The 24,526-nt window shown below is 47.0% G+C and overlaps 1 protein-coding gene across 2 annotated transcripts; it reads right to left on the reverse strand.

The window, feature by feature from the left end:
* Nucleotides 1-1,124: 1,124 nt before the first annotated feature.
* Nucleotides 1,125-23,038, reverse strand: PIGU (phosphatidylinositol glycan anchor biosynthesis class U). Of its 2 annotated transcripts, XM_075108548.1 has the most exons (12): nucleotides 22,826-23,038; nucleotides 20,973-21,037; nucleotides 18,707-18,766; nucleotides 17,692-17,754; nucleotides 16,091-16,200; nucleotides 14,307-14,407; nucleotides 11,631-11,728; nucleotides 9,340-9,494; nucleotides 8,680-8,823; nucleotides 7,749-7,873; nucleotides 5,742-5,884; nucleotides 1,125-2,886 (listed from the first exon to the last, which is right to left on the reverse strand). In XM_075108548.1, the coding sequence occupies exons 1-12, from the start codon at nucleotides 22,953-22,955 to the stop codon at nucleotides 2,773-2,775; spliced, it is 1,308 nt and encodes a 435-aa protein (XP_074964649.1). In that variant the 5' UTR covers nucleotides 22,956-23,038; the 3' UTR covers nucleotides 1,125-2,772. The 2 variants fall into 2 exon arrangements, with proteins under 2 accessions (XP_074964649.1, XP_074964650.1); XM_075108549.1 differs by lacking the exon at nucleotides 17,692-17,754.
* Nucleotides 23,039-24,526: the final 1,488 nt, after the last annotated feature.

Genomic DNA, 24,526 nt, shown 5'->3' on the forward strand with positions numbered 1-24,526 from the left:
CTGGTGCTCAGCACAACTGGCACTTGGCCACCGGCAGGGCCCTGGGTGGGCCAGGAGTCCCTGGTGACCCCAAAAGCCTTCCCTGGGAACCACGGGGCACCCGGTCCCTGCCTGAGCTGTCATAGGATGGGCGTCCCTGCCTCATCCCTCTTGCTATCCCTGGTCACTGCCCCTGCCCTTTCCATGCCTATACCCATGCCAGCCCTCTGTCCCTGTCCTTTACCCTGCTCCTGCCCCACCCTTTCCGCCCCCCTACCCCTGATTCTGGCCCCATCCCTGCCCTTGACACTGTGCCTGACACTGAACTGTCCCTGCATTGTCCCTGCCCTGTTCCTTTCTTCATCCTTCATTGCTCCATCCCTGCCCTGCCCCTGACCGTGCACCTGCCCCTTCCCTGCTCCTGTCCCTGCCTCTGCCCGTTGTTTCCTTCTCCTTATCCCTGCCTCTGCCCTTGTTCCTTCCCAATGCCCCTTTCCCTGCACGGGCCTTGCCCCTGCCCCGGCTTTCTCTTGCCCTTGTCTCATCCTCTGCCCCGGCTCCTGCCCTTGACCCTGCCCCGTCCCTTCATGCCAGCGCCCAAGCCGCTGTCCCTTGCTCTTCCTCTGCCCCCAGTGCTCACACCATTACCTCTTCTCAGGACCGCTTCTGAGTCCAACCTTGGGACCTGGGAGACCCAGATGGAGGCAGCCTTGGGGGGGCCATGGGTGACCAGGAGCAGGGAGCCTGGGCACAGGCACAGGAACCAATTCAGCTGCTAGAGACCGAGGATGAAGCTGCTGCCCATGGCTCCTTGGCCCAGTCCTGCCACCTCCCATCAGCATTATCTACCTCCTGATATGTAAATTATTTTCTATTTTGTGGGAAGAAAGGGGCTGTGAAATGGATAGCCCCAGCTATTCACCCTCTTACTTTCTTTTACACTGCTGTTGGGTTGAACCCTGCACAGCTGGCACTCCCTAAAACCACAGTGGACTACAGCATGCCCCAGGGCCAATTGTTTTCCCTCAAAAGACCCGTGTTTGCTTTCAAGTCCCCTCCATGTGCCTCTTGGTGCCTTCCAGAGCCCCGGCACATCCTCCAGTGTTCCCCCGACCTCCCCAACCACAGAGCGAGCACACAAGAGGTGTTTAAAACTTGCAGTTTATTATGCTCCTTGACATGCCACACGGCCAGCAGCCCAGAGCAGCCCTGCTCCGTGTGTTCCTGCCACGGCCGGAGGCGCAGGGCTGCTGCACGGCCTGTCCCAGGCGGGCTGGAGCGCAGAGGGCTGAGCTGTGTTCGCATTTACAACCCCCCACCAAAGCGCTAATAGCAGTGCAGTAAGGCAAACGTTTTAATTGTCCAGAAAGAAGAGCTGTTTACACAACCGCCTGGGAACCTCAGTCTCTCAGTTGCTCTGTACCAGGTGCAGTCTGGGTTCGATGTCACTTTCCCAGCCCTTTGGATTTTTCTTGGGATCAGTGGGGAAGCTGGCTGCCCCAACACCAGCAAGAAGCCTTTGACACTGCGGACACTTCTCAGTGCCACCATGCAACCAGCAGAGCAAGGAGCCAGTGTGATGGATTGTCCCCGGGGGGTCACATGTGTGGGGTCAGCAGCGGCAGCAGCTCTGAAGTGAGCAGATTTGAGCACCGAGGAGAGCCGCGGGGCAACCAAGGGGTAGTGCTTTAAGGGAGTCCTCCGCACACAGCCACAAGACACCATCACCGCACTTGCAAGAGGGTAACACAGGGAAGTACATATCCTGTAGCGTTAAACAGCTGTGGAACACCTGGAGCCTGACAACTCCGCAATGACAGTCGCTGAGGCTCCTAGATTTGGTCTGGGGTCTTGAACGGGAGATTTTGACACGCCCTGGTCCCTAGCCCAGGGGGCAGCTTGCTCATTCTGCGTCCAGGCTGCTGCCCCAGGTGACCACAACGGTATAGTGTGAGCCCTGCATTGCCAAGCTTTGCTACCCTACAGAAACAAGGAGCAGCAGGAGTTGATGTTCACAGTAGCATTCCTTCTTCTGAGACCCTGTAATGCCTCTGTGCACCTCCTGACATGAAAGTGTCTGTGTTGCTTCAACAGCAGTTACCCAGGACCCACCCTGCTCCTGCTTTCTCCCCAGTTCCAGTTCTTACCAGTGTTTGAGCGCTAACATTATTACCTGTGGCAGCAGCTTCAGCTGTCCCTCTGCCAACAGGGCATTCGTTTGTTTCACAAGCACCCACTGTGCCTGAGCACATGTGATTTTTCCAGATCCTGCAACATTAGGAGAACCAAGAAATGGCATCTGCAGCCAGGGCTTAGGCACCAGGCACCCAGAGATCACCTTGTGCCAAGCAGGAGCATACCGGTCAAAGCAGTGAAGGGGATATTTCCAGGAGGTGCAAACATCTCCAACAAGCAGTGATAGGAAAGTAAACAGTTAATGGTCTGAGCTCTTTCTGGGCCAGAGAATCAGCCCTGGTTTTAGCTCAGACACTTTCTCCAGTTCCTGCTGGACTGCCCAGAGCTGATGGCTGAGGTCGCAGTGAAAAGCACAGCTGAGGGGAGGGAGATGGTCCAACGGAGGCACTGCAGCTCGTACTTGTAGCTCTTACAGTCTCTGCACTGAGCCCACAGCTCAGGAGGGTATTCCCAGAACCACCTCAGTCCTTTCTTTCAGTAGGTATCATACCCAAAGTCACACCACATTCAGGGAACCTTCACCACTCACCCCACATACCCCAAGCTTTGCGTGTTCCTTAGAGTGGTTCATGTCCCAGGGAAAGGTGGGCACAATCCTTATTTCAATACAAGCATGGCCTCTGTCCCATCTTGCCTTGTCAAATGGAGTCCGTGAGTGAGGTAGTACTCCCGCCGGAGGAAGGCATAGAAATAATCTGAGATGAGCAGGATCTGCAGAAGTGAGATGTTCAGACATATCAGTGACGCCTCAGGACAAGGAATAAAAAGGGACATGTGTTTGTGATGGACCCTGAAGGGGTTTAAGAAGTTCTTAGGCTGTTCATCACACTTTGCGAAAGGAGACACTGTGATCCTGTGAACACTTCTTGTCCATCACCTTGCAGCATTAAGCCAAGGGAGACTTTAATCTATTTGTTGTGCTACCAGCGTGTTCTCACAGACACCTCCGCTAAGGACACACTATCTCCATAAACTGGCTAAAATACATGACAATGGTAGGTCTGTGCCACAGCTTTACAGACCATCTCAGCCTCACCCACAGGACTCCTTCCATGCAAGCACTGTCATGCAGTTCAACCCAAGTGCTGAAAGTCTCCTGCTGCTGATTGCTATTAAATACTTTTACATTGTGATTGTTTTTCAACAGCCATTTCTACTCAGAAAGGGTAAGAAGCTTGCAGGCAGCAGAAGAAATACCACAGCTCCCCAGGCCAGCTTAGCTAACAGAAGCTTTAGCAATTTAACAAAATAATACTTACCAGGCTAAGGGGTGAAGAAAAGAGCTGAAATGTGAAGGCTGTGGCTTCACAGTACAACATCCAGGAGCAACACCAGATAAAATCACTTCTTCCACCCCCATCACTTCTGCATCTTCTTCCCACCCCTGTGCTGCCATGCCCACTCTGTGGGGCGGCCAAACCTGTGTATATGTTTGCACGCTGTCTCCCTTTAAATGGTGAACAGAGCTGCCTGTCCCCCGGATTTTCCCCTGATCCAGGTCAGGGTATGCTGCCACACACGTGGATGTTGGCACCATCCCGTGTTGCTCGGGACAAGGGGCGTACCTGAGACTGGTATTGCCACCGGCCGCACCGTAGTGTGAAATCACAGCTGAAGTGCTTTGCAGAGAACCGCCCCGAATGTGGAAACCTGACGTGGAAATGACAAGGTCCCTCCACTCCTCAGCCCTACTTTGGTTGTACTGAGGCACCACAATGTGACTGCTCCCTTGCCTAAAAGCACTGAGAACACAGGAGTGGGTCTCAGTGGTTTTTCTAAAGCAGCCACCTCAGGCACGCTGCTTCTGCAGGGGCAGGCTGGGCTGCTGTAAGCAGTGACCTGCTGGCTCAGTTGTGCTTTTTGTCATTTAGCCCTTCCCCAGGACCGCTGACCTCCTCCCTCTGGAAACAGCATCACATAACTAAAGTGGAAAACCTTTTCAGTGCCAGACCAAGCTAGCAGTTATTGTCCTCATGTCCCAATGGCACTTTATGCATTACTTTGGCACAATGCCTTCATCCACTTCCCTGGGGAATTCACTCCAGGGAGAGCCTCACCTGAAGCACGCTGCAGTGCTAAGGGGACAGAGGGAGGGAGACCCAGGCTGTCAGCCAGAGCCTGCTTGGGTTACCATTAAAATACAGCTGCTGCAGAGAAGGTTCCGCAGCTGGATGGGAGGATATGGAGGACCAGGTGGAGACTGAGGGAAAGAGAAATAGAGCTGCAGACTGCTGAGGTCAGAGGAGAAAGTGTGAAGGAGAACAGACAGAAAAGGGTAGAGGTGCCCAGGGAGAGTGAAAACAGCTATGCTTGTTTTGTCTGCTTGTTACGCTGAACATCATGGCTGACTACTGACGTGCTGTATCAATATGGTTGATTTTACTTTTAACTAAACTTCTCTGCAGATGTCTTGATGGGAAAAGAAAGAGTTGAGGTTAGTGGGGATGAGGGCTAGTTCTTTCTCACAAGGAAATCAGAAAGCAGACTTTTGCTCTGCGTTTACGCAGAGCACAAGACCTTGCAGGATCCGCTATGACTTTCTCAGGTACGAAATAAAATCCTCTTAGAATATCAACACCTGCCATCTCTAATTAAAGTTTTACTACTCCTTTCATTCCAGAACAAGACACGTAGTTAGAGAGCTAGTGAACCACTCCCCATTTCCTATAAGCCCACCTTCAGTATCTGTGCGCTCCCTCTCACTGCATGGGGTCTCTTTTTGCTCTTACAGAATGGGTGTTTGTCCTCATTTATCAAGGGGGCGGGGAATGTACAAGCAGGTGATTTTCAGCCTTTGGCAAAACTGCTCCTCTAGTTTTAGGAGAAGCAGACAAACATAAATGGCTGAGGCACATTCAAAATAAAAGCAACTCTAACATGAAATGAACATTCTCTTCACCCACATGTGAAACTGTCCCAGGGCGTAGGGACATAAGGAATAGCACAGGGAAGAGGAAGGACTTAGAAAAGGTTCTAGCAGCTCTGTACATCAAATCCCATCCTCCAGGCGTGCTAAGCTCTGCTTTCCCTAAGGCTCCTGAAGTCATGTGTCTAGAATACCTGGGAGAGCAAGGCCTGGCACGACTGGGACCCTGCATGTACCCACAACCCTATGCTTCAGTGAGCTATAATGCTCAGAAAAATTGGTGCCATGTCCCCGTGTATGGGCAGTTCTCATTTGCCTGTTGCTTGGCCGCACTGCTGCTGCTCCGTGTTTTTTCCGTTTCCCCTCTTAGGTCACCTTCTCCATTTGTGTGTGCTCTTAGTCCTGCCACACTGAAATGCTTGTCCTCTGCTATCAAGCAACAGACCATGTAACTTGCAGTACAGTCCAGCTGGATCGTTAAGCTATAGCTCAAATACTGCAAGAACGCCTTCCCATTAGCGTGCCAGAAGATGAGGACTAGGCAGGTTTCAGCTGGAGCAAGGAGAGGCAGGAAGCTGCTATGCAGGATGGCACAGGATGCAGAGAGCCAGACACATCCTGCAGAATTCACTGTTGCTGACAGGACACCCAGTCCAATGACCTACCCAAAGTGTGGCCTTGTTTGCCTCGCCCTACTAACCTGCCCTATGTTGAAAGTCAACGTGATGGCGTAATAAAAATTGGAGTTGGCACTTCCTGCATAAATCCATAGATGCCACAGAACAGGGAACAGGAGGGAGCAGACAATGAGCACACATGACAGGATGAAGATGTTCCGGAGGACTGCAAAAGAAAACCAAGCTGTTAAAATGATGCACTATTGAGCAGCCATGCTCACACAACCAGCAATGGTATTTAGGGTATGTGCAGAGGGGGAGGGCACTTGCCAACACATACTTCTCTCCAATCATCTTCCACAGTTTGCTTTACCAATCTCCTGGCTAGCCTTTATAAGAAATCCACTACATTTCCCTTTAAAATAAATAATTCTGCCTTGGCTTGAGCGTGAAACGCTCATCTGTAGCTCTCTCTTTCTAGGTCCTGCTTCCAAACATTCTTCCTCGCAGGATTTTGGATTTTTGGTGTCTACGCTACAGAAACTAGCAGTTTTGAGGACGGCCTTTCCACCAGCATCACGATTCAGAGAGCAGAACATGCCATTCCCTAGCCTTGTCAAGCTGATGACAAAGGGAAAAAATGAACCTGTGGTACATAAGAAAAGAGATTCTTTCTTGGGAAATTGTAAGTAAATGAAAACACTATAAAAGGAGGAAACTCATGTAGGCCAAATGTGTTGACAAACACATGACCTTGGGAGGTGCAAGTGTGGCAAGAATCTATTTGTGTGAGTATGTGTCAGATGGACAAAAAACAAGCACAACTTTTTCTAAAAGATCTAGGAACTACTAGGCCAGAAGAGATTTTGTTTTCTGTGAACTATTTATGCCTGTCCTTTGGCAGCAGTATTATAATTCATCCAGGCACTTGTGTTGCTGCACTTGGCTATATCTCAGCCAATGTCCCTGAAGGCAATTGAAAGACTCCCGATTATTTTGCAGTTGAAGGGAGCTATCTGACATCTTAAGAGCATTGTCACATCCAAACCTGCTCACACCTACCTTTTTAAACTTCTTGTTCAGTAGGTCTATTCACTCACTGGGGGGCGGGAGCATGTGACAGATGGCTGTCCCTCTCACTGGTCATACTCCCCTTATCTGCATGCTTGGAATGTGCAGCTGAATTATGCCGTATCAGGATTTCTCAGAAGTACATTACCTGCTATGGCTGCGACATGCTCAGGGCTAGCGTGGGGCTTCCTGCCCTGTTTTATCACAGCTGCTTTGGCCTCAGCTTTCCTTACTCTGAAACTAATAGAGCAGATGGTCTCCAAGCCTCTCGACTCCTGATTATACCTCCTGACATCAGGCAGGCTAGCTGTCTGTAAACACACTTGGCCTGGGTTAGAGAAGACTGCAGTAAAAGGCCTGGAAACCTGGCAGGGTTGGTCAAAGCTGTTGATTTAAGCAAGAAACACCAGGAAAAACACAGTGCTTCCAAATCTCCCCAGGGAGGCAGACTCTAGAGACTGAGTTTCTAAATCATCAGGAAGCTCTCTGGTGATTTAAAGAGTTAAAGAGGTTCTTTACGAAGCATTTAAGAAAAAAAATGGTCAACAGCTTGGAGTAATTCAGTTACTTTCACCTAAGAAAAACAAGCAGGTGCAAAACAAAGAACCACTGCAAGGTGCAGGATTTTAAGGCTGGGGGACTCACCAATTGAAGGAGAAGTGTTCAAATTACACAGCCTTAAATGGAAGTGAAGCATTTGAAGGATGGCTGTACTTTAAATAAGCCACACCCCTTGTGCAGGACTGTAAAAGGCTCTTACTAAAAAGTTAATCTTCAGAACAACTTGGAAGGAGGGGGAAGATAAGGTACAAGTGAAAATTCCCTCCTTGACCAATTTCAACCCTCGTCATAAAGACACATTAGACACTGTATCACCAGAAAAATCAAGACTCCTTCCAGACACCCCAGGGAGGCTACAAGAGCCTGCAAACACGAGCCTGGTTTGGTTTAGTGGTGACAATTATTGGACAGGCCCTTTCCCATTCCAGATAAGGAACAATCAAACACAAAGAACTTACATCTGTAAAGGTGGTTCCAGACTGGAAGGAAGGCCATGTACAGTGCAATGTCTCCCACAGTGGGATAGGACTTGAAGATAGAAATGATTGCGATCTGGACAAACATGAAGAACACAGGGTGTTCCCTAGAAGGGATAAGACACAAAGGATAAGAGGATGCAGTAGGGTTTCTGGAAACTGGAAATAAATATCAGCAAGGGCACAGATGTACTGTGGGATAGGCTCAAAGAGGTGCTTGTACCCCTGTTCTCTCCACACAAGCCTCCGAGTGCTGGGTGGGGCATACTGAGTTGCTCTGCAGATAAGCAGTGTAAGGGGACGCAGATCTGCTCACTGCCCTCCCACAGAAGCTTCGTGCCTCACCTCAACATACACTGATACAGTTGGTCATCTGGGCTGCTCTTCCCCCACTCTGTCTCATTCACCAAAAATCAATCAGCACCTCCTCTCTAAAGCCCACAGTTATCTCCCTGGTATGTTGTGATGTCTGTATCCATTCCAAGACAACAGGATCATCACTGAGAATCCAGGCACGTTAATGGGTGTTTTTATCACAAAGAAGGGTAACGTCAGTGCAGTCTGCTAGGAACGTCCCCAGGTTTTCACTTTTTTTCTGACAATAAAGAACTTGGACGTTCCAGCCAAGAGTTCTTGCTTTCTGACTACACTGGCTTTTGTTGGCAGGGAACAGGCACCTCTATAGCCTAAATTTCCGCTCCCTTTTTTGATGCCTGTAACACATTGGTTGCATAGCAGAGCACAACTCATTCTGTTTAAGAGGAATAAAAATTGAAACTTTGGAAAATGAGGATGTTAAAAAACCCTATCTTTTTCAGGCTTGTAGATCCAGACATCTGATGCCACCTTATAAACTTCCACTGGACAACTGAGTGTAAAAAAAAAAACAAACCTAGCACAGAAACATACTTACTTTAGCTTTATTGCCAAGGGAATGGTGTAGAAGAACACATTGATTTGAAACACGCATACGAAGAAAAGACTGAAGTGTTCAAACATCTCTGCAAAGAAGTACCAGAAAAGGCCAATATTGGGTGTCAGATCTGGAACAGAAAGGCTGAAATTTGAAAAGAAAAGTCAAGGTAACATTTTTAAATGGTAACATTTAAAATGGTTGGTTTTCACTGCCCTACTTCTGTTTCATTAATTAATCATCGTGTGCTACTGGATGGAGGACCTACATTTTAAATCCGTGGAAAAGAAACTAAAGGGGTAAAAACCTGGAGGGAAAAGGGACTAATCCTTCCCTATGCCCCAGCAGGATTTAAACCATTCCCAAGCAGACATTTCTCCAGAGACAAAAATTTCACAGCCATGGTAGCTCAACAATCTAATTTTTTTCCAACCAACTCAGTGGAAAACATCTCCTGTCTTCTATAATTCTTGCTGTTACTTAATTAACAGAAGTTGGCTAATGCCGGCTCTCCTCCACACACTCTTTCTTTTCTTGCATTGCCAGAAAAAACACAGATCACACACTCCTTAGGACAGCAAGCGGGGCACCTGTGTGTGATGCATGACAAACAGCATAGGGGGGCTAGAAAGAAAAAACAGTTATTATCCTTATACTTACATAAACCCATAAACAGATGGGATAAAATCCCAGGAGTTGAGGAGGAAGAAGGAGAGGCAGATGATCACCACCAGGCTGCACAGGTACAGGGCTGCATACTGCATGGTGTAGAGCCAGAAGCTTTTACTTTTCAGTTTTATTGGTATGAACTGACGCTAAAAGTGAAATACAAGCAGGCAGATATCAGGTCAAAAGCCACAAGAAAGCCTGAGTGTTCAGTACATCATTTTAAATCAATGAAAGAAAGCATCAAACACTGGCACTACGGAACTGGAAGGAGCAGTCCTCAAGCACAATTTGCTTGATGTTCTTCACTCTGGCCAACTAAGTCATACACATCGTACATGTTTCCAGAACCGTGCTTAAAAATACAGTAGCTAAGCTGGTCATTTCTGCTTGCAGCAAGACAAGTCTCACGCACTCAGTGTGAGATTTACATACACCTCCTCACAGCTACACTTGTATCTTAGATGTTTGCAATACTATTCTGCAGCCTTCTACTTCTACTACATGAACCCACATCAACTGCGTGACCGAGAGCCCTGCTCCACGACCCACCATCCTGTGATGCCAGGTCCCCACCACAAAGCCTGGCACTCGTGCTCTGCTGCCATCAGGGAAAGAGGACATCCAGTGGGTTCCTAAGCACAAAGGAGCCCCTATGAAAGGTTACCTCCTCAGACAGAGACAACTGCTGCAGTTCTGCCACTGCTACATGTCCTGACAGGTCAACCACAAGCCCTTGTCACATAACATGACATATGGGTATCTCACTCCAAGAAGTCCCCTGTCTGTATTCATATACACACAGGAGCAAACCGCTTTGGGAAATGCTCAGAATTCTGCAGCTCCAAGTCAGTGATGTAGCTCTTCCATTCGGTACTAGGGCTTTTGCTGGCAGAGGCACAGAGCGCCAGCTCTAACTGATGTGGGCTCTGTGTAAAGCATGCTCTGTTTTCTCAGTCATAGGGTGTTTAACACCACTTGCTGGAACAAGATAAGCAAGTTTACCAAGAATTTTTGGCAGGACAGATTGGAAAGTGCTGGAGAAAAAGATATTTAATTCTGTATTTACAAATCTGGATAAAAGAACACACACTAGCGTGATCCCCTTCAAAAGCTGCAAATTAGGCATTCGCATATCAAATCACTTGTTGCTTGTGAACACAATGCTTGTACTTTAGTGCCACTTTACTCTGACTAAAGTTAAAAGAGAAGAAATGCTCCTAAAAATTATCAAACTGAAAAATCAACACTGACTCTGCAGAAGTTCTTGTCTTGCAAAGAGTAATAATAATAAAATTTCTGAAAAAAAGTAAGAGATATTCATGTCAGATAGTCAGGGCAAGAAAATGGGCTAGAACTGACTCTCCCTTCTCTTTTGAAGCTCAGGTATTTGAGAATAGGCTGTAATGAGCCTGTAGTTAAGATGAGCTAAAAAATCATGAGGGGGACAAGAAAGAGGCATCCAGAAAGACTGGCAAAACACTCAATAGCAGGACTTTCAGATTGGCAAAAATAAAAATGATCACCAAGTGATCTGTGAACTGGGATGAGAGTCCTCTGCTAGTGGTCACAGCCTCACCTTGCTCCCATATCAGAATAAGACTAGCAAATGATCAGTTTTCATTAAGTGCATTGTAATTTGGACTCTCAGTTAAGTCACTGTTTACAGCATCAGCGTGAGAGCTAAGAGAGAGACCAGTGGGAAGCATGGGAAGCATGCAGGCAAACCGGTCATCAATCCACTCACTAGCAAATTGCTGCCGCAGCTTTAAACCCTACCCCTGCCTGCAGATGTGCCCAGCAGCCTCCTGCTGGGCTAGTTTTGCCTGGAGCAGTGAGGCATTGCGTACCCCTAAAAGACCAAGGCCAGCCCTGCTGGAATTCTGGGGTCCTGCTCGTGGGGAGGGAGAAAGGAAAACCAGCAACTTTCACAAGCACATGCGTTTTGCCAACGAACTCCAAATCAGCATTTCCAAGTTCGAGTGATTCAGACGTACAGCTCCTCATTCATCATCTCCAGGTCTAAAATCCTCATTGCTATTCACATGACACAAAGAACAGCACTTACTTCAGGCAAGCTAAACACCAGCCAGTTCTGCAGATTAATTTCTGCTCCCTTTTCTCCACGCTCAGGCATCCCCATTAAGGCTTCAAACTTCCCATGGCTTGAGGAAAGTCACTTTTTCTAAAACTCAGGATATGCCCAACTCCCCTCTCAATAGCTAAGGGCCGTCCCTGCACAGCTACAAGAAGACGACAGGTACCAACAGTCAGAAATCATGTACCTGTAGAAGGTAAAGGAGTGCTGGAGCAAACAATGTGAGAGGGTAGAGTGACTGGTATGTTGCTAAGGCCAGAAACACAGCACTGAGGAATGCGCTACCTGCAAAGAAACAAAAATATGTTAATTGGTAAGGAACATTTAATAAACTGCCTTATAGACAGGAAGTCCAAATGGGAAGAAACGCATAGCCCTCTGCAGGGGCTTTACAAATATCTGAACACCTCTTAAGAGTGTTTTTAGCAGAATGGGACTGGAGAGTGTCCTTTTTTGAACATTCTGAACATTTTGAACAGCGAATGACTCATAGCAAGATAATTCTCCCACAATAAAGAACTGCTGACTGATTTGTATCTCCTATCATTCACATACAGAGATTCATGTAAGTCAGTCTATATATAGACCACGCTGGCTGCTGTTTATGCGTGGGAACGCATTCATGTAAGTCATATCTGCACGAAACAGCTGTTATACTGGGCATGCTGGATAACCTCATCACCCCCATGTGTCAGGGCCCTCAGCAAAGCTCTAAGAAAGAGAGCAAGCGAAAGTCTGCAGCTGAAGGAATGAAGTGGCATTAGCCCTACTTTACGGATACCAAAACTGAGGCATAGAAAGGATTAGCACAGCTTTTCCAAGTGGTCTTAAAATTATGAATGCCTTTATTGCTGAAGCTTTATTTGAGCTGTCTCAGGTTGAGCTAAGTGCTGAGTACTCACCTTGCCCAAGGTTAGATAGAGTTAATTTTCTTCCCTGCAGCTGGCACAGTGCCGTGCTTTGGACTTAGTATGAAAACAATGTTGATAACACACCGATGTTTTGGTTGTTGCTGGGCAGTGCTTGTACTAGTCAAGGGCTTTTCCAGCTTCCCACGCGCTGCCGGGTGCACAAGCAGCTGGGAGGGGAGGGGGCACAGCTGAGAGAGCAGATTCACACTGGCCAAAGGGATATTCCAGATCATGTAACGTCATGCCCAGTATGTTACTGGGAGGGGCTGGCTGGGGGGGGAGGGAGGCAGCAATCGTGGCTCAGGGACGGGCAGCGTCGGTTGGCGGGTGGTGAGTGGTTGTGTCGTTTGTGTTTCTGGTTTTTTCCCTTTTTCCCTCTTCCTTTTTATTATATTATAATTATTGTTATTATTACCATAGTAATTATTTTTATTATAATTATTATTTTATTGTAATTATTAAACTGTTCTTATCTCAACCCACAAGTTTTTTTTGTGCTTTTGTCCTTCCGATTCTCTCACCCGTCCCACAGGGGTGGGGGGAGTGAGCGAGTGGCTGCGCAGTGTTTAGCTGCCGACTGAGGCTGAACCACGACAACTAGAAATCAAGTCCAAAAGGTCCCAGGATAAACAACAAAAATACAAGCACCCAGTGCAGTAGCCTGGTTATAGCTTTTAGTCTTATGTCACTTGATGGAAGTCATCTGTAAAAATACGGCTTAGACAGCAAGAATCCTGTGCATTAGTGCACTGGACTAATTGTCAGCCTACTAATATCAAACACTTGGTAAACCTCCCTCTGCTTCCACCTTCTGAAAAAGAAAATATAGGGTTAGCTGGTGATGAGCCTCTCCATTCTTCAACTACACTCTCCTGGGCAGAAACCTCCCTATCCCTCTGCACAGATCTAAAGAACTGGTACCCAGGAATCATAGTCACACTCTGATATCCTTTCTTCACCCACTTTAAAACCTAGAGGCTGCCACACTCCCAGTCAGGGAGAAAACACAGGGGACAGCCACTACAGTTTTGTCTGTGACTGAACTATTCGTCTTATGCTATCAGTGATCAGCCAAAAATCAGTTTAACCAAACAGTCCCCACTCGCTTGCTTTTGCAAATGCTTTTACATCAAAACTCCTCCTGCCTCAATTAGACAGTAATTGGAGAAAAACTTTCTTCTGGAAACACTAATAAAAACAACCTGTATCAGCTTTCTTCACAATGTCTGGGTCTGGCCACTGCTGGAGACGAGATCAGACTGACCTTTTCTCTGACCCAGCACAGAACCCCTAAAACTTACGTGACGAGTACAAACCACATATGCTAAAAGACTTCAGCACCGGAGAGTCATAAAAGAAACAGAAACCTGGCATTATGCACAAAATGAATCAAACAGCTGTTCTGTCATAATCTATTCAGCTGTGCCGGTATGGGTCCTTGGTTACTGTTTCTGCTTCCCCAAAGCTCAATTAGCTAATTTCAAACCAAGGTTACAACCGTGGGTGAATGCCAAGTAACAGCTGCAGGCAACTGCTTGCTTTTGAATAAGAGTTCAAGATACATTTTGCAAATAAATTGTATACAACATACAAGTGCATATTCATGTACAAAAGAAAGTGCAGCAGAGCATTAATGTCCTCCTGCACATAGACATTCATTTCTTCATAAACAGAAAACCATTCAAAGTCATCCAGGAAAAGGGGTCAGTTTTTAGAGATTAAACTCCTTGGTACACTGAGATGAAAGCAAGTTCTGACTTGACCAGAAAGTCTCTCGATCTCTTGTGATTTCAGGTAGAACTCTGACCTTGCTCCAGTCCCCGTTTCTGATGTGCTTCAATGAAATCTTTGGAGCAATCATATTTGTAAAGTTCTACCTTGATTTAGTTTCTGCTAATTTTCTAATCTTTATAGAAAGACATAAGGAACCATTTTTTTCTTCATTGTATTACCTTTTATCGTAGCTAAAATGAAGAATGCAATGACAGTATTGTTGATGGCACAGGTGGACTTTGCCACACAAGACATCACAGTGTAGGGGTTTAACAGATAGCTGAAAAAGAGCAAAACTCGAGTTACATTCATGCCATCCAAAGGAGATACCATCTAATTAGACATTCAAAGGAAAAACAGATGCAATTTGCCATTTCTTTTTGTTTATTCACATTTGATGGGATCCTCTCATCACCAAATTAATTCAGCTAAACAGGTTCTTTAGCCTGGAGCAGAAAAGAGATCGGAGGGTTGTAGCCTTAGACACAGTGCCACAGGGAGTACACACTGGAGAAAAGGAGATGGAAGATGTCTAAAGTGCAAGTTCTATCCTAGAAAATGACTACCAAAAATGCTCCTTGCTTTGCAGAAACATTTATTCAGTCAGACCTAGGAATATTGAGACCAAAGTAAACTCTTTCTGCTACTCACATTTACCGACTCTGAGAAAGTAATAAAAATAAGAAGATGGCAAGATGGAAACAAATCCTGAGACATTAGCAGTTTCCCCCAACCCAATTGCACCTGCACACTCCTGCTATGGCAGAGCAATCATTTATGTTCTCCACGACGCAATCTGAGCACAAAACTCACCAGCTATGAAAATCTGGCATATTTTAATTGGAATTACGGAAAGACAGCAAATTCCAAAGACCTTTACTTTCCAGAATGCAGCCACACTTTAGCCGGTAAGGATGCCAGCTCCGTTTGGAAATGAGAATTGCAATAACCTCAAAAGCGCAGAAAAATGTTAGGAAGGATTACCAATACAATAAGCAAGATAATGTATTGTTCAGCCTTGCTACTAATTAAACCAATCATCAGAGCGAGTAGACAGGGTTGATGATTTCCTAATTATTTCTTTTCCTGCTTCTCTCAGTCCAAGTCTGGCTTTTTGCTGTGTTTCCAGAGAGACAGCCTATGGCAGCATAGGTACAACTTAATGCCAACTTTGCTGTGGTAGTGTGCAACCACGTCAAATACAAGCCTGCAATTTACACACTCTGCCTTTCTTGCCCTGTGGGATTTACCATTTTACAAAAGTCGTATGAAAATAAGAAAAAATAACAACTTATCTAATGGAAAACTCTCTCTGACACAGAATAATTCAGGTGATAATTTACTCATGTCAAAACCCCAAGAAAAAAAATAATTCTTTGATATTAAGTACCTTGCTTTTATATTATTTATTTTAGTTGAAGCTTTCTGAAATTAAAAAAAAATGTTTAGTATACAGAGGAACACCAAGACATGACATTATTAAAACGACAACCTGAAAATATCTTTAAATTTTTATAAGCAATTCTGGGATATTCAAGTTGTGATATTCAGCAAACATTTTGTTTGCTTAAAAATTCTCCTAACTTTTGAGAAAGACACCTGAGACATTTGGGAGGCATCAGTTTTGATGAAATTGGCATACAGGCAAAATAAATGGGAATGTGATCTGTGCAGACAGAAGATTCTTGTTACCAAATTAATGACCTTACGCTGTTGAGCCTGACTTAGAGGGCCTGAGTGAATTTGCTTGTTGGCAACAAACATCTGGAAAAGCATCTGCTTCTCCCTTTCAAAATAAGTATTCAGAGCTGGGGGGATTTTTATGTATAATTGGAAATCCAGAATTTCTGGGGAGAAAAAAAAATCTTCAACAAATATTGAAGCCCCAAATCAGACAAATAAAACACAAAGGGAGCTGAGGAACCAATGCAGCCTACGGCAGCCTACAGAAAGCAATACTTACAATAGTGCTACCTTGAGGGGGATGTAATGCATTTCCATGGGTGTCCTGATGAGTTCAGCCACATCGGGTGCATATTTATCCAGTTCTATCAGGAGCTTTTGCTTTTTGAACTGAACAAGGGAGAATGACCAAAGACTGTCAGATGAAGAAAGTAATTATTTCTTATAACTTAGGATTTCCCTTACTGTGGAACAGTATATATAAGCCTTAAGCGTGAGCCAAAACTCATGTGATGTGTTGTACAAACAGAACAAAAAACCCCCTCTTTTCCCAAATACTTAACAATTGAAGTGGAAGTCATGAGAAAGTGTCTAACTCTTGACACAGCTGACGGTGAATTCACCACGCTAGAGTTCAATACTTTCAATCTTCCTAAAGCTTGTCTGAATCTCCAATGAAAAGTTGACTATAAATTCACTGTTCAACATACAAGCCCCTAAGACACCAAGTCACAGAAGCATGCAGTCTTTGTTACTTTGAAGATGGATAATGCTACGCCAAGTCTCCTTTAGGGACACAAGATCTCTCCCCTTAATTGATCTTGTTCTATGATGCTCTCTAGGGAGACAAAAAAGAAATCTGAATTATGAACCTACTGAACTATGTCATGGTGAGACAGAAGGAGAGAGATGCTGGCAATAAATCCTCAATGAGCACAGTAACTCACATGCAGGATTTTTACACATCTGCAGTTTTATCATGAGTTATTTCTTCAACCTCAGAAGACAAGAAGCAAGTATGTAGCTGGATGGAAGACCACACAGATGCTGTAGAAAATACAGCCTCCCTGTTCATGCTGATACTGAATCACTGCCCCCCCCAGGATCTTAGAGAGCTTAGACAGCGTTGCTTACACAAAATGTTCTTCGAGCTACTTGTAAGAGAGAGCTGGGAAGAATCACTTGCCTAGAAATACTTGTACTTATAATTTGAAGGGAACAAGTAATATTTGGTGTCAGACTTTCACCTTGCTCAGCAGAACGATTTATGTCACCTCAGCATCCTTGGAAGGTTTATTCCTTCCTTTACACGTTTCCAGTCTGTGTGTTCACTCATACTGTGTGCAAACACAAACCATGTTCAGGGTAAAACACTCCAGGCTCTAGCTACAAAATGTACAGAAGATTGTAGCAGGAGCAGAGGTGAGAAAAGGGAGCGCTCAAGTCTTGCCAAAAGTCTTGCCAAATCCATAGGCCAGTAATTAAAGCCTGCCTACTGCAAGCTGCCACAACTGAGGGTGGTTTTTCAGTACATCCCATCTTGTGTACCATAACCCTAGACTTGTCTGCATTTCACTGGCTACTGCATTCTCACAGACATCTCAAATTCTTTATACTCCTTTTGGAGTGACCAGCAGTCAAGTGCAGTGTGGGAGCTCGGACACTAATTTGTTTCATACAGTAGTACTGCCACAACAAAACTTCAAATACCTCTGCTGTCTACCACATTCAGTCCCTATTCCTGCTGATCACCCAGATACGATCAGATTTACTGCAACAAGGGCTGGTCGATACTGCATCGTCTGGCATGCGTTTTCCTTGGTACAAGATATTTATACTTGCTGGGTGAAGAGGATCAGCAACACTGGCAAGTCAGCTTACCACAACTTTGTTGAAGTCCTGAATGGCCAAGTAAAGGGCAACAGCAGTTAGCACATCAGTTATCTAAAAAAGCAAGGCATAGACAGACTGACTGTAAGCAAAATAAACAGAGAAAAAGATATTGGACACTACTGCAGTGCTGAATAAAGATTCTGATCTGACTCAGCTCACGAGAAGAAAAAACAAGCTTTAAAACCACTAGACTGCTGATTTGAACACTGCGCTCACACACCACTGTTTAGCCTTGAAGCCATGAGCTGTATCAAAGATATTAACATTTACAAAACAGAAGAATGGGGAATTAAGGGGAAAGCATGTGAGGGTAATAGAATCACTGGTCTAATCAGAGCACAGGCACCACTGGGACAGTGCCCAGCTGGCTAAACCCACCTGTCCGTTAATCCAGCATGACAGTGCCTTGGAGCTGCCCCAAAGTTACCATGCAGCAGTGTGGTCATCTGAACAATCAGCACAAGCACAACGCAGATGGCTGTTAGCTCTGCATGAGACCTGCCCGGCAGGGGTCTGGGGAGAGAGGCTCCACCAGGTGGCATGTGCAGCCAGCTATATGATTTCTGTCCTTCTGAATTATGCAGAACTCAGAGAACAGTTTACAAGAGACATTTGGAGGACTAACCCGTTTGTGCTCTCTTTGCAGGCCTGGGGTTTGGCAGTGGGTTTTAGTGAGAAACACTGCAGTGCAGGGATTAGGCAGGGGGGAAAAATATTCTGACCTTTAAGAGGTAACCTTTGAAATTTGAAATCAAATGCCAGCTTCCTGTCCCTCTGCAGGGGTACTTACCTAACCAAGAACTCACAAAAAAGAACGAATATGTGGAACAAGGGAAAAGCCTGAACGTGGGTTTGTACAGGCAAAGCTGCCTTTCTAATTAAACTGAGCTCAGCAGGAATCTGAACTACAGGGAGGCTGAAGGTCCCTGATTCTAGCAGGGTAAAAGGAAAGTCATGCTCAGCATTTCACAGAATGGGACTTTTCAAGCACAGGAACGCTTACCATAAACACCAATTCAGCATATTCAATCACGAAGTGGAAGAGATATATTATCAGCGGGGTCTAAAAGAGAGCAGAAGGGAAACCCACATCAAATATTGTCCAGATAAAACAACTGGCAATTTGATGAGAAAAATGTAGCACTACTATGAGAGACTACAAAAGGCAATTTTCCTTAGCCCCTTCTACAAAGCTGTTACTTCAGAGTAAAGTGATCAAACAAAGCACACTTACTGGTCTCTTTCCTTGCAAAGCTCTCAATACACTTTATAAAAGACACCATCAACTTTGAAAATTATATTCTATTCCAACTTTTCAATTCTAGTAGTTTAGTGGTAGAGCTACAATAGGAAGCATATAAAGAATAGCTTTAAAAAATAATTTTTTCTAAATAATCTATTTTTTCAGATTACTTTTGAAAGTATTTCCTACATAGCTTGTTTCATTGTTTAGCCTGTTGTTTAGATGAGTCTTTTATAAAGCAAAAAGAAGAAAGCATGCTAAAAACATTAAGTGGTAGGACTATAGTCCTATCATCCTCTTACTCCCATAGCTTTTCCCTTCTAGGGTAAGAGGAAGAGCACGTAGGGCAGTGATCATCCCCCTGTGCTCAGCACTGGTGAGGCCACACCTTGAATATTGCGTTCAGTTTTGGGCCCCTCGGGACAAGAAGGGCCTTGAGGGGCTGGAGCGTGTCCAGAGAAGGGCAGCGGGGCTGGGGCAGGGTCTGGAACACAAGTGTGCTGGGGAGCGGCTGGGGGAGCAGGGGGGGTTTAGCCTGGAGAAGAGGAGCCTGATGGGAGACCTTCTCGCTCTCTGCAGCTGCCTGAAAGGAGGCTGTAGCGAGGTGGGGGTTGGTCTCTTCTCCAAAGTCACTAGTGATAGGACAAGAGGAAATGGCCTCATCCTGCATCAGGGGAGGTTTAGACTGATATTACAAAAATTTCTTTACTGAAAGAGTGTTCTGGCATTGGAAGAGGCTGCCCAGAGAGGTGGTGGAGTCACCATCCCGGGAGGTGTTCAAAACACGTGTAGATACGGCACTTCTGGGCTTCACCAAGGGCAAGTGCTGCCTGACCAACCTAGTGGCCTTCTACAATGGAGTGACTATATCAGTAGACAAAGAAAGAGCTAAGGATGTCATATCTCTGGACTTCTGTAAAGCCTTTGACACAGTCCCCCACAGCATCCTTCTCTCTAAACTAGAAAGATATGGATTTGATGGGTGGACTGTTCGGTGGATAAGAAACCGGCTGGATGGTCACATCCAGAGGGTAGCATTCAATGGCTCAATGTTCAGATAGAGACCAGTGATGAGTGGCATCCCTCAGGGGTCTGTACTGGGACCAGTACTGTTTAGTATCTTCATCAATGACATAGACGGTGGGATTGAGTGCACCCTCAGCAGGTTTGCTCGTGACACCAAGCTGAGCAGTGCAGTTGACACACCAGAAGGTCTAGGTCTCTCTGAATGGGACCTGTCAAGCCGGAGAGGTGGGCCTGTGAGAACCTCAGGAGGATCAACAAGGCCAAGTGCAAGGTGCTGCACCTGGGTTGGGGCAATCCCCAGTATCAATACATGCTGGGTGCCGAAGGGATGGAGAGCAGCCCTGCGGAGAAGGACTTGGGGGTACTGGTGAATGAAAGGCTGGACATGAGCCAACAATGTGCACTTGCAGCCCAGAAGGCCAACCGTATCCTGGGCTGCATCAAAAGCAGCGTGGCCAGAAGGTTGAGGGAGGGCATTCTGCCCCTCTGCTCCGCACTGGTGAGACCCCACCTGCAGTGCCAAGTCCAGCTCGTTGGAGGAACAATGTGTGTTTAAGATGAGGAATAAGTGTACTGTGTTCTTGTGCTAATGTTAATATTTCTGCAAAGGCAGTAACTCAAGATGCTGCTATCCAGTAAAATTGTCTTCAGACTCACAATGACACTGTCTCTCCCTGCTCCAACCTCTGCTGACAGAGACATCTGGACGTGAAGAGAGTATTTTACTTATTACAGATTTCCCCTATTTCAGACTCTCCTTATGCAGTAATAAATATTATGATGCCTATCATCTGCACAACAACGAGTTTTTTTGTGATGAACTGCATTTCCTCATTGTGCTCATCACTACATTTACAACTACTACACGGTCAACTACATGACTCCAAGTTCTCTAAAGTCTTTGCAGTAAGACAGGTCCCCCACCTTTGCTAATCCAGGAGCAATAAGACTAAGAAACTTGCCACCTGAATATAATTTAAAACAATGCATGCATACTGACCTCGTGAAAAATAGCTCCAGAATATGGCGAGACCCCTAAATCCAGCAGAGCTAATCCTTCGACCACTGAAACATACAAAACCCCTGCATTAGAATCCTGTAATGTGGGAAGAGAAAAATCTCATGATGGTAAAACTATAGTTTTGAAAACATCCATGCTCAGAAGACTCTCACATTGACTTGCCATCTGAATGGGCGACACAAAATCTCACAAAGCCAACAACCAGCTAGAATTGATTGTCTTCGTACTTCTGTCATGCAAAATTCTTTTTGTAACTGGTCAGTTGTAATTATTTATTTTTTTCGGCTAAAAATGTCACAGCTGAAACATTTTGCACTTTACGTATAAATCACATGTTTGTTAGCCACTGATTTTAAGTCACCTATTATGTGATACCTGCTACCTACATTGGAGAAACACTTAATTCTAAGAGGACAAATCATAACATAATATACAGTTTGAACCATTTTGCTTAATTAGATGTAGAGAGACCTGAAACGTCCAAAGCCACAATAGAAGAGCAAAAATGAATACATATTACCAGGCAAAGCTAAAAGCTTTGTCCATTGTTGAAACTTTCTGATATTTTGTAGCTTTAATTCAGATTCTTTGCAATCATGGAATTACAGCTTGTGCTGCAATGCACGCACATGCTTTTGCATAGGATCTCCACCTCACTGAGCACAAAGGTTCCCTGGGGATCCAGCAGCGCATGCAGTGAAAAAAAGCTATGGGAAATAGGTCCATTTGTGCAGTGGGAAATGAGGCAGGAGACTGCAGGAAGCAACAAGAGCTTCTCAGTTCAGCAATATGCTGGAGGAGTGGATTCTGTCTCTGCCACAGAGCTCCTGTGTGACAGCCCAGAGTTTTCAAGGTGATCCTAACCGTGCTCCTTACTCTCTTGATGCCTACCTTGATGTTGTAAGGTGAGATTCAGAAAGTATCCATTGCTGCAAGGGAATTTTTGGTAGCTATATCTTGAAACTATGAACTGTGAAGTGCTACACACTATGGAGCAGAGGCTTTAGCTCATCAAATGCATTCACGCCTCTAATCTTTATTACTCTGTGCCACTGCTTTCCACCCCAAAAGTGCAAATAATTTTACCTGCATAACTGGATATTATTTTCCCAAAGGCCTGTCTGTAAAATAAATTAAGGTTCCTAAGAGGCTCACATGCTATAGACATGAATGCCACAAAAAACCCTCGATTAAACTGTACCTGTGACTTCAGAAGCGAATTTGAATCATGTTGGTAATAACGTGTGGAGCCACAAACTGAACAAGGAAAATGAAACGGTGAATAGCTCTGCACGAGCTGGGAACCAAGAAGTCACGTTACACCATGGGACAGGGCTCGTGCAGTTAAAGCGTAATAAAAACCACCTTATTCAAGACCGCTGAAACTACTCCTTCAGCGCCAGATTTTGTCATTCTTCCATTTTATGGGCAGCTGTGACACAACCGGTTTGTACGAGTACAGCCGAGCCAGCTGCTAAACCCCCGTCCTCCTGCCGTCGCCCCGCGTCCGTCCCGCCTCTCGCAGCTGTCGAACACTCGCTTCCCCTCGGGGACAGCTGCCACGACCGTGCCTCTCGGCCGGGGCCGGGAGCGGAGGGGCCCGGCCGCAGCCCCGGGGCCGCAGCCCGGCCCACTCCCCGCGGGGCGCTGCGCAGCCCGGCGCCGGGCCGGGGACAGGCTCCCGCCCGCCGAGGCGCTCCCGGCCCCGGGGTCCCCAGCCAGCCCTGGGCGAGCGGCCGCGCCCCGGCCCCTCTCCGCCACCCCCGCGGGCCTTGGCCCGTTCCGCCGCGCCGCCGAGAGCGGCGCCCCGGCTCGGGCTGCCCGGGCCTCACCTCGCTTCCAGGCGTTTAACGGGGACGCCACCTCCACGCGCTCGGAGATAAAAGCAGCGAGGGTGGAGCGGTAGAGCACGGCCCGGACCGTCACGGCCACCAGGACCACCAGCACCAAGGGAGCCGCCATTCTTGCGGCAGGCACCGACCGCCGCCGTCTGTAGTTCCCGGGCGGCGCCGGAGAAAAGGGCGCCAATGCCCCGGGCCGCCCGGACAGACTACATCTCCCAGGAGCCCCCGCACTGCGCCGCCGCCTCCCGACACCGCCTGGGAGCTACGGCGGCCGCAGCGGGGCGAACTTCACCGGAGCGCGAGGGCCGCGTTCCCCAGCCCGCCTGGCGAGGGCGGGAGCTGCCGGGCCGGGGCTGCCGGCACTGCGGGGCGGGCGGGTCTCCGGGCGCCCTGCCTTCCACCCGCCGAGCTGCCCCTTCCCTTCCACAGAGTCACAGAATGGCAGGGGCTGGAAGGGCCCTCTGGAGATCATCCCGTCCCACCCCCTGCTTGAGCAGCAGGCTCTGGGTGCAGCCCCATCCTCCTGACACCCACCCGTCAGATATTTATAAGCATTGATGAGATTCCCCCCTCAGCCTTCTCTTCTCCAGGCTGAACAAACCCAGGTCTCTCAGCATTTCTTCATAACGGAGGTGCTCCAGTCCCTGACCATCTCCGTAGCTCTCTGCTGGACTTGCTCGAGCAGTTCCCTGCCCTTCTTAAACTGGGGCGCCCAGAACTGGACGCAGCACCCCAGATGTGGCCTCACTAGGGCAGAGTAGAGGGGGAGGATAACCTGCCTTGCCCTGCTGGCCACACTCCTTTTAATGCACCCCAGGATACCGCTGGCCTTCTCGGCCACAAGGGCACGGTGCTGGCTCATTGCTCAAAGCGGGCAGCTGAGTTGCCCCACGAAGCCATCTGTGCCCTGCACAGAGCCAGCCCTGGTGCCTCAGCCTCTCCTTGGAGCTCACCCGAGCATCGTGTCAGCCGGCACTGAGCTCGGGCAGGACTGCTACAAAGGGTTCCTCCTCCTCAGCTGCAGGACACTGCACGTGTCCTTCTTGAGTCTTCTCAGGCTCCTCTTGTCCCACTTGTCCAGCCTGTGGCACTGCCTCTGGGTCATGGCTCTACCCCCTAGCCTCAGCTACACTCACATGGCATTCCCTTCGTCACTCACTGGGTTGCCCAGCTGGAGCAGAGGCTGCAGGCTGAGCCCAGCTGCACACTCAGAAGTGGAGGATCAGTGGCTTCTGGGCAGCTGTTTGGAAAGTCGCTCAGGCTGGTCTTTATTTCATCAGTTATATATACCCCTGTAGTCTTTGCCTGCATGTAGCTGCCACCACCCTTTTGGCTATGGCCAGAGTTGCACAGCTGTTGTTGATGGCAGTGAGTGCTGGTGAGCTTGTATGGTTTCAGCAGGCTCTTGGCAAACTGACATTGTCAGTCTGTTTGGTTTCGACAGGACCATCAGCCTCCAGAGCTTGCAAGTTCTTGGAAGGCTTTCACACACTACCTTCTGAGCAGATGCTTTCCTGTTGTTTTCTTCTAACTGCTTTTCCATCCACACCCATAGGTACCAATACAGCCCATTCACAGAGTCTCTCACAAAAGTGGCCTTTACAACACTTCCTCTGGAGTGGAGACAAATGGAAGGAAGACCCGGTAGTCTCGTAAAAAATTGGACAGAATGAAAACACACCCTTCATA

This window comes from Phalacrocorax aristotelis, chromosome 13 (genome assembly GCF_949628215.1).
Source record: "Phalacrocorax aristotelis chromosome 13, bGulAri2.1, whole genome shotgun sequence".
Taxonomy (NCBI): Eukaryota; Metazoa; Chordata; class Aves; order Suliformes; family Phalacrocoracidae; genus Phalacrocorax; species Phalacrocorax aristotelis.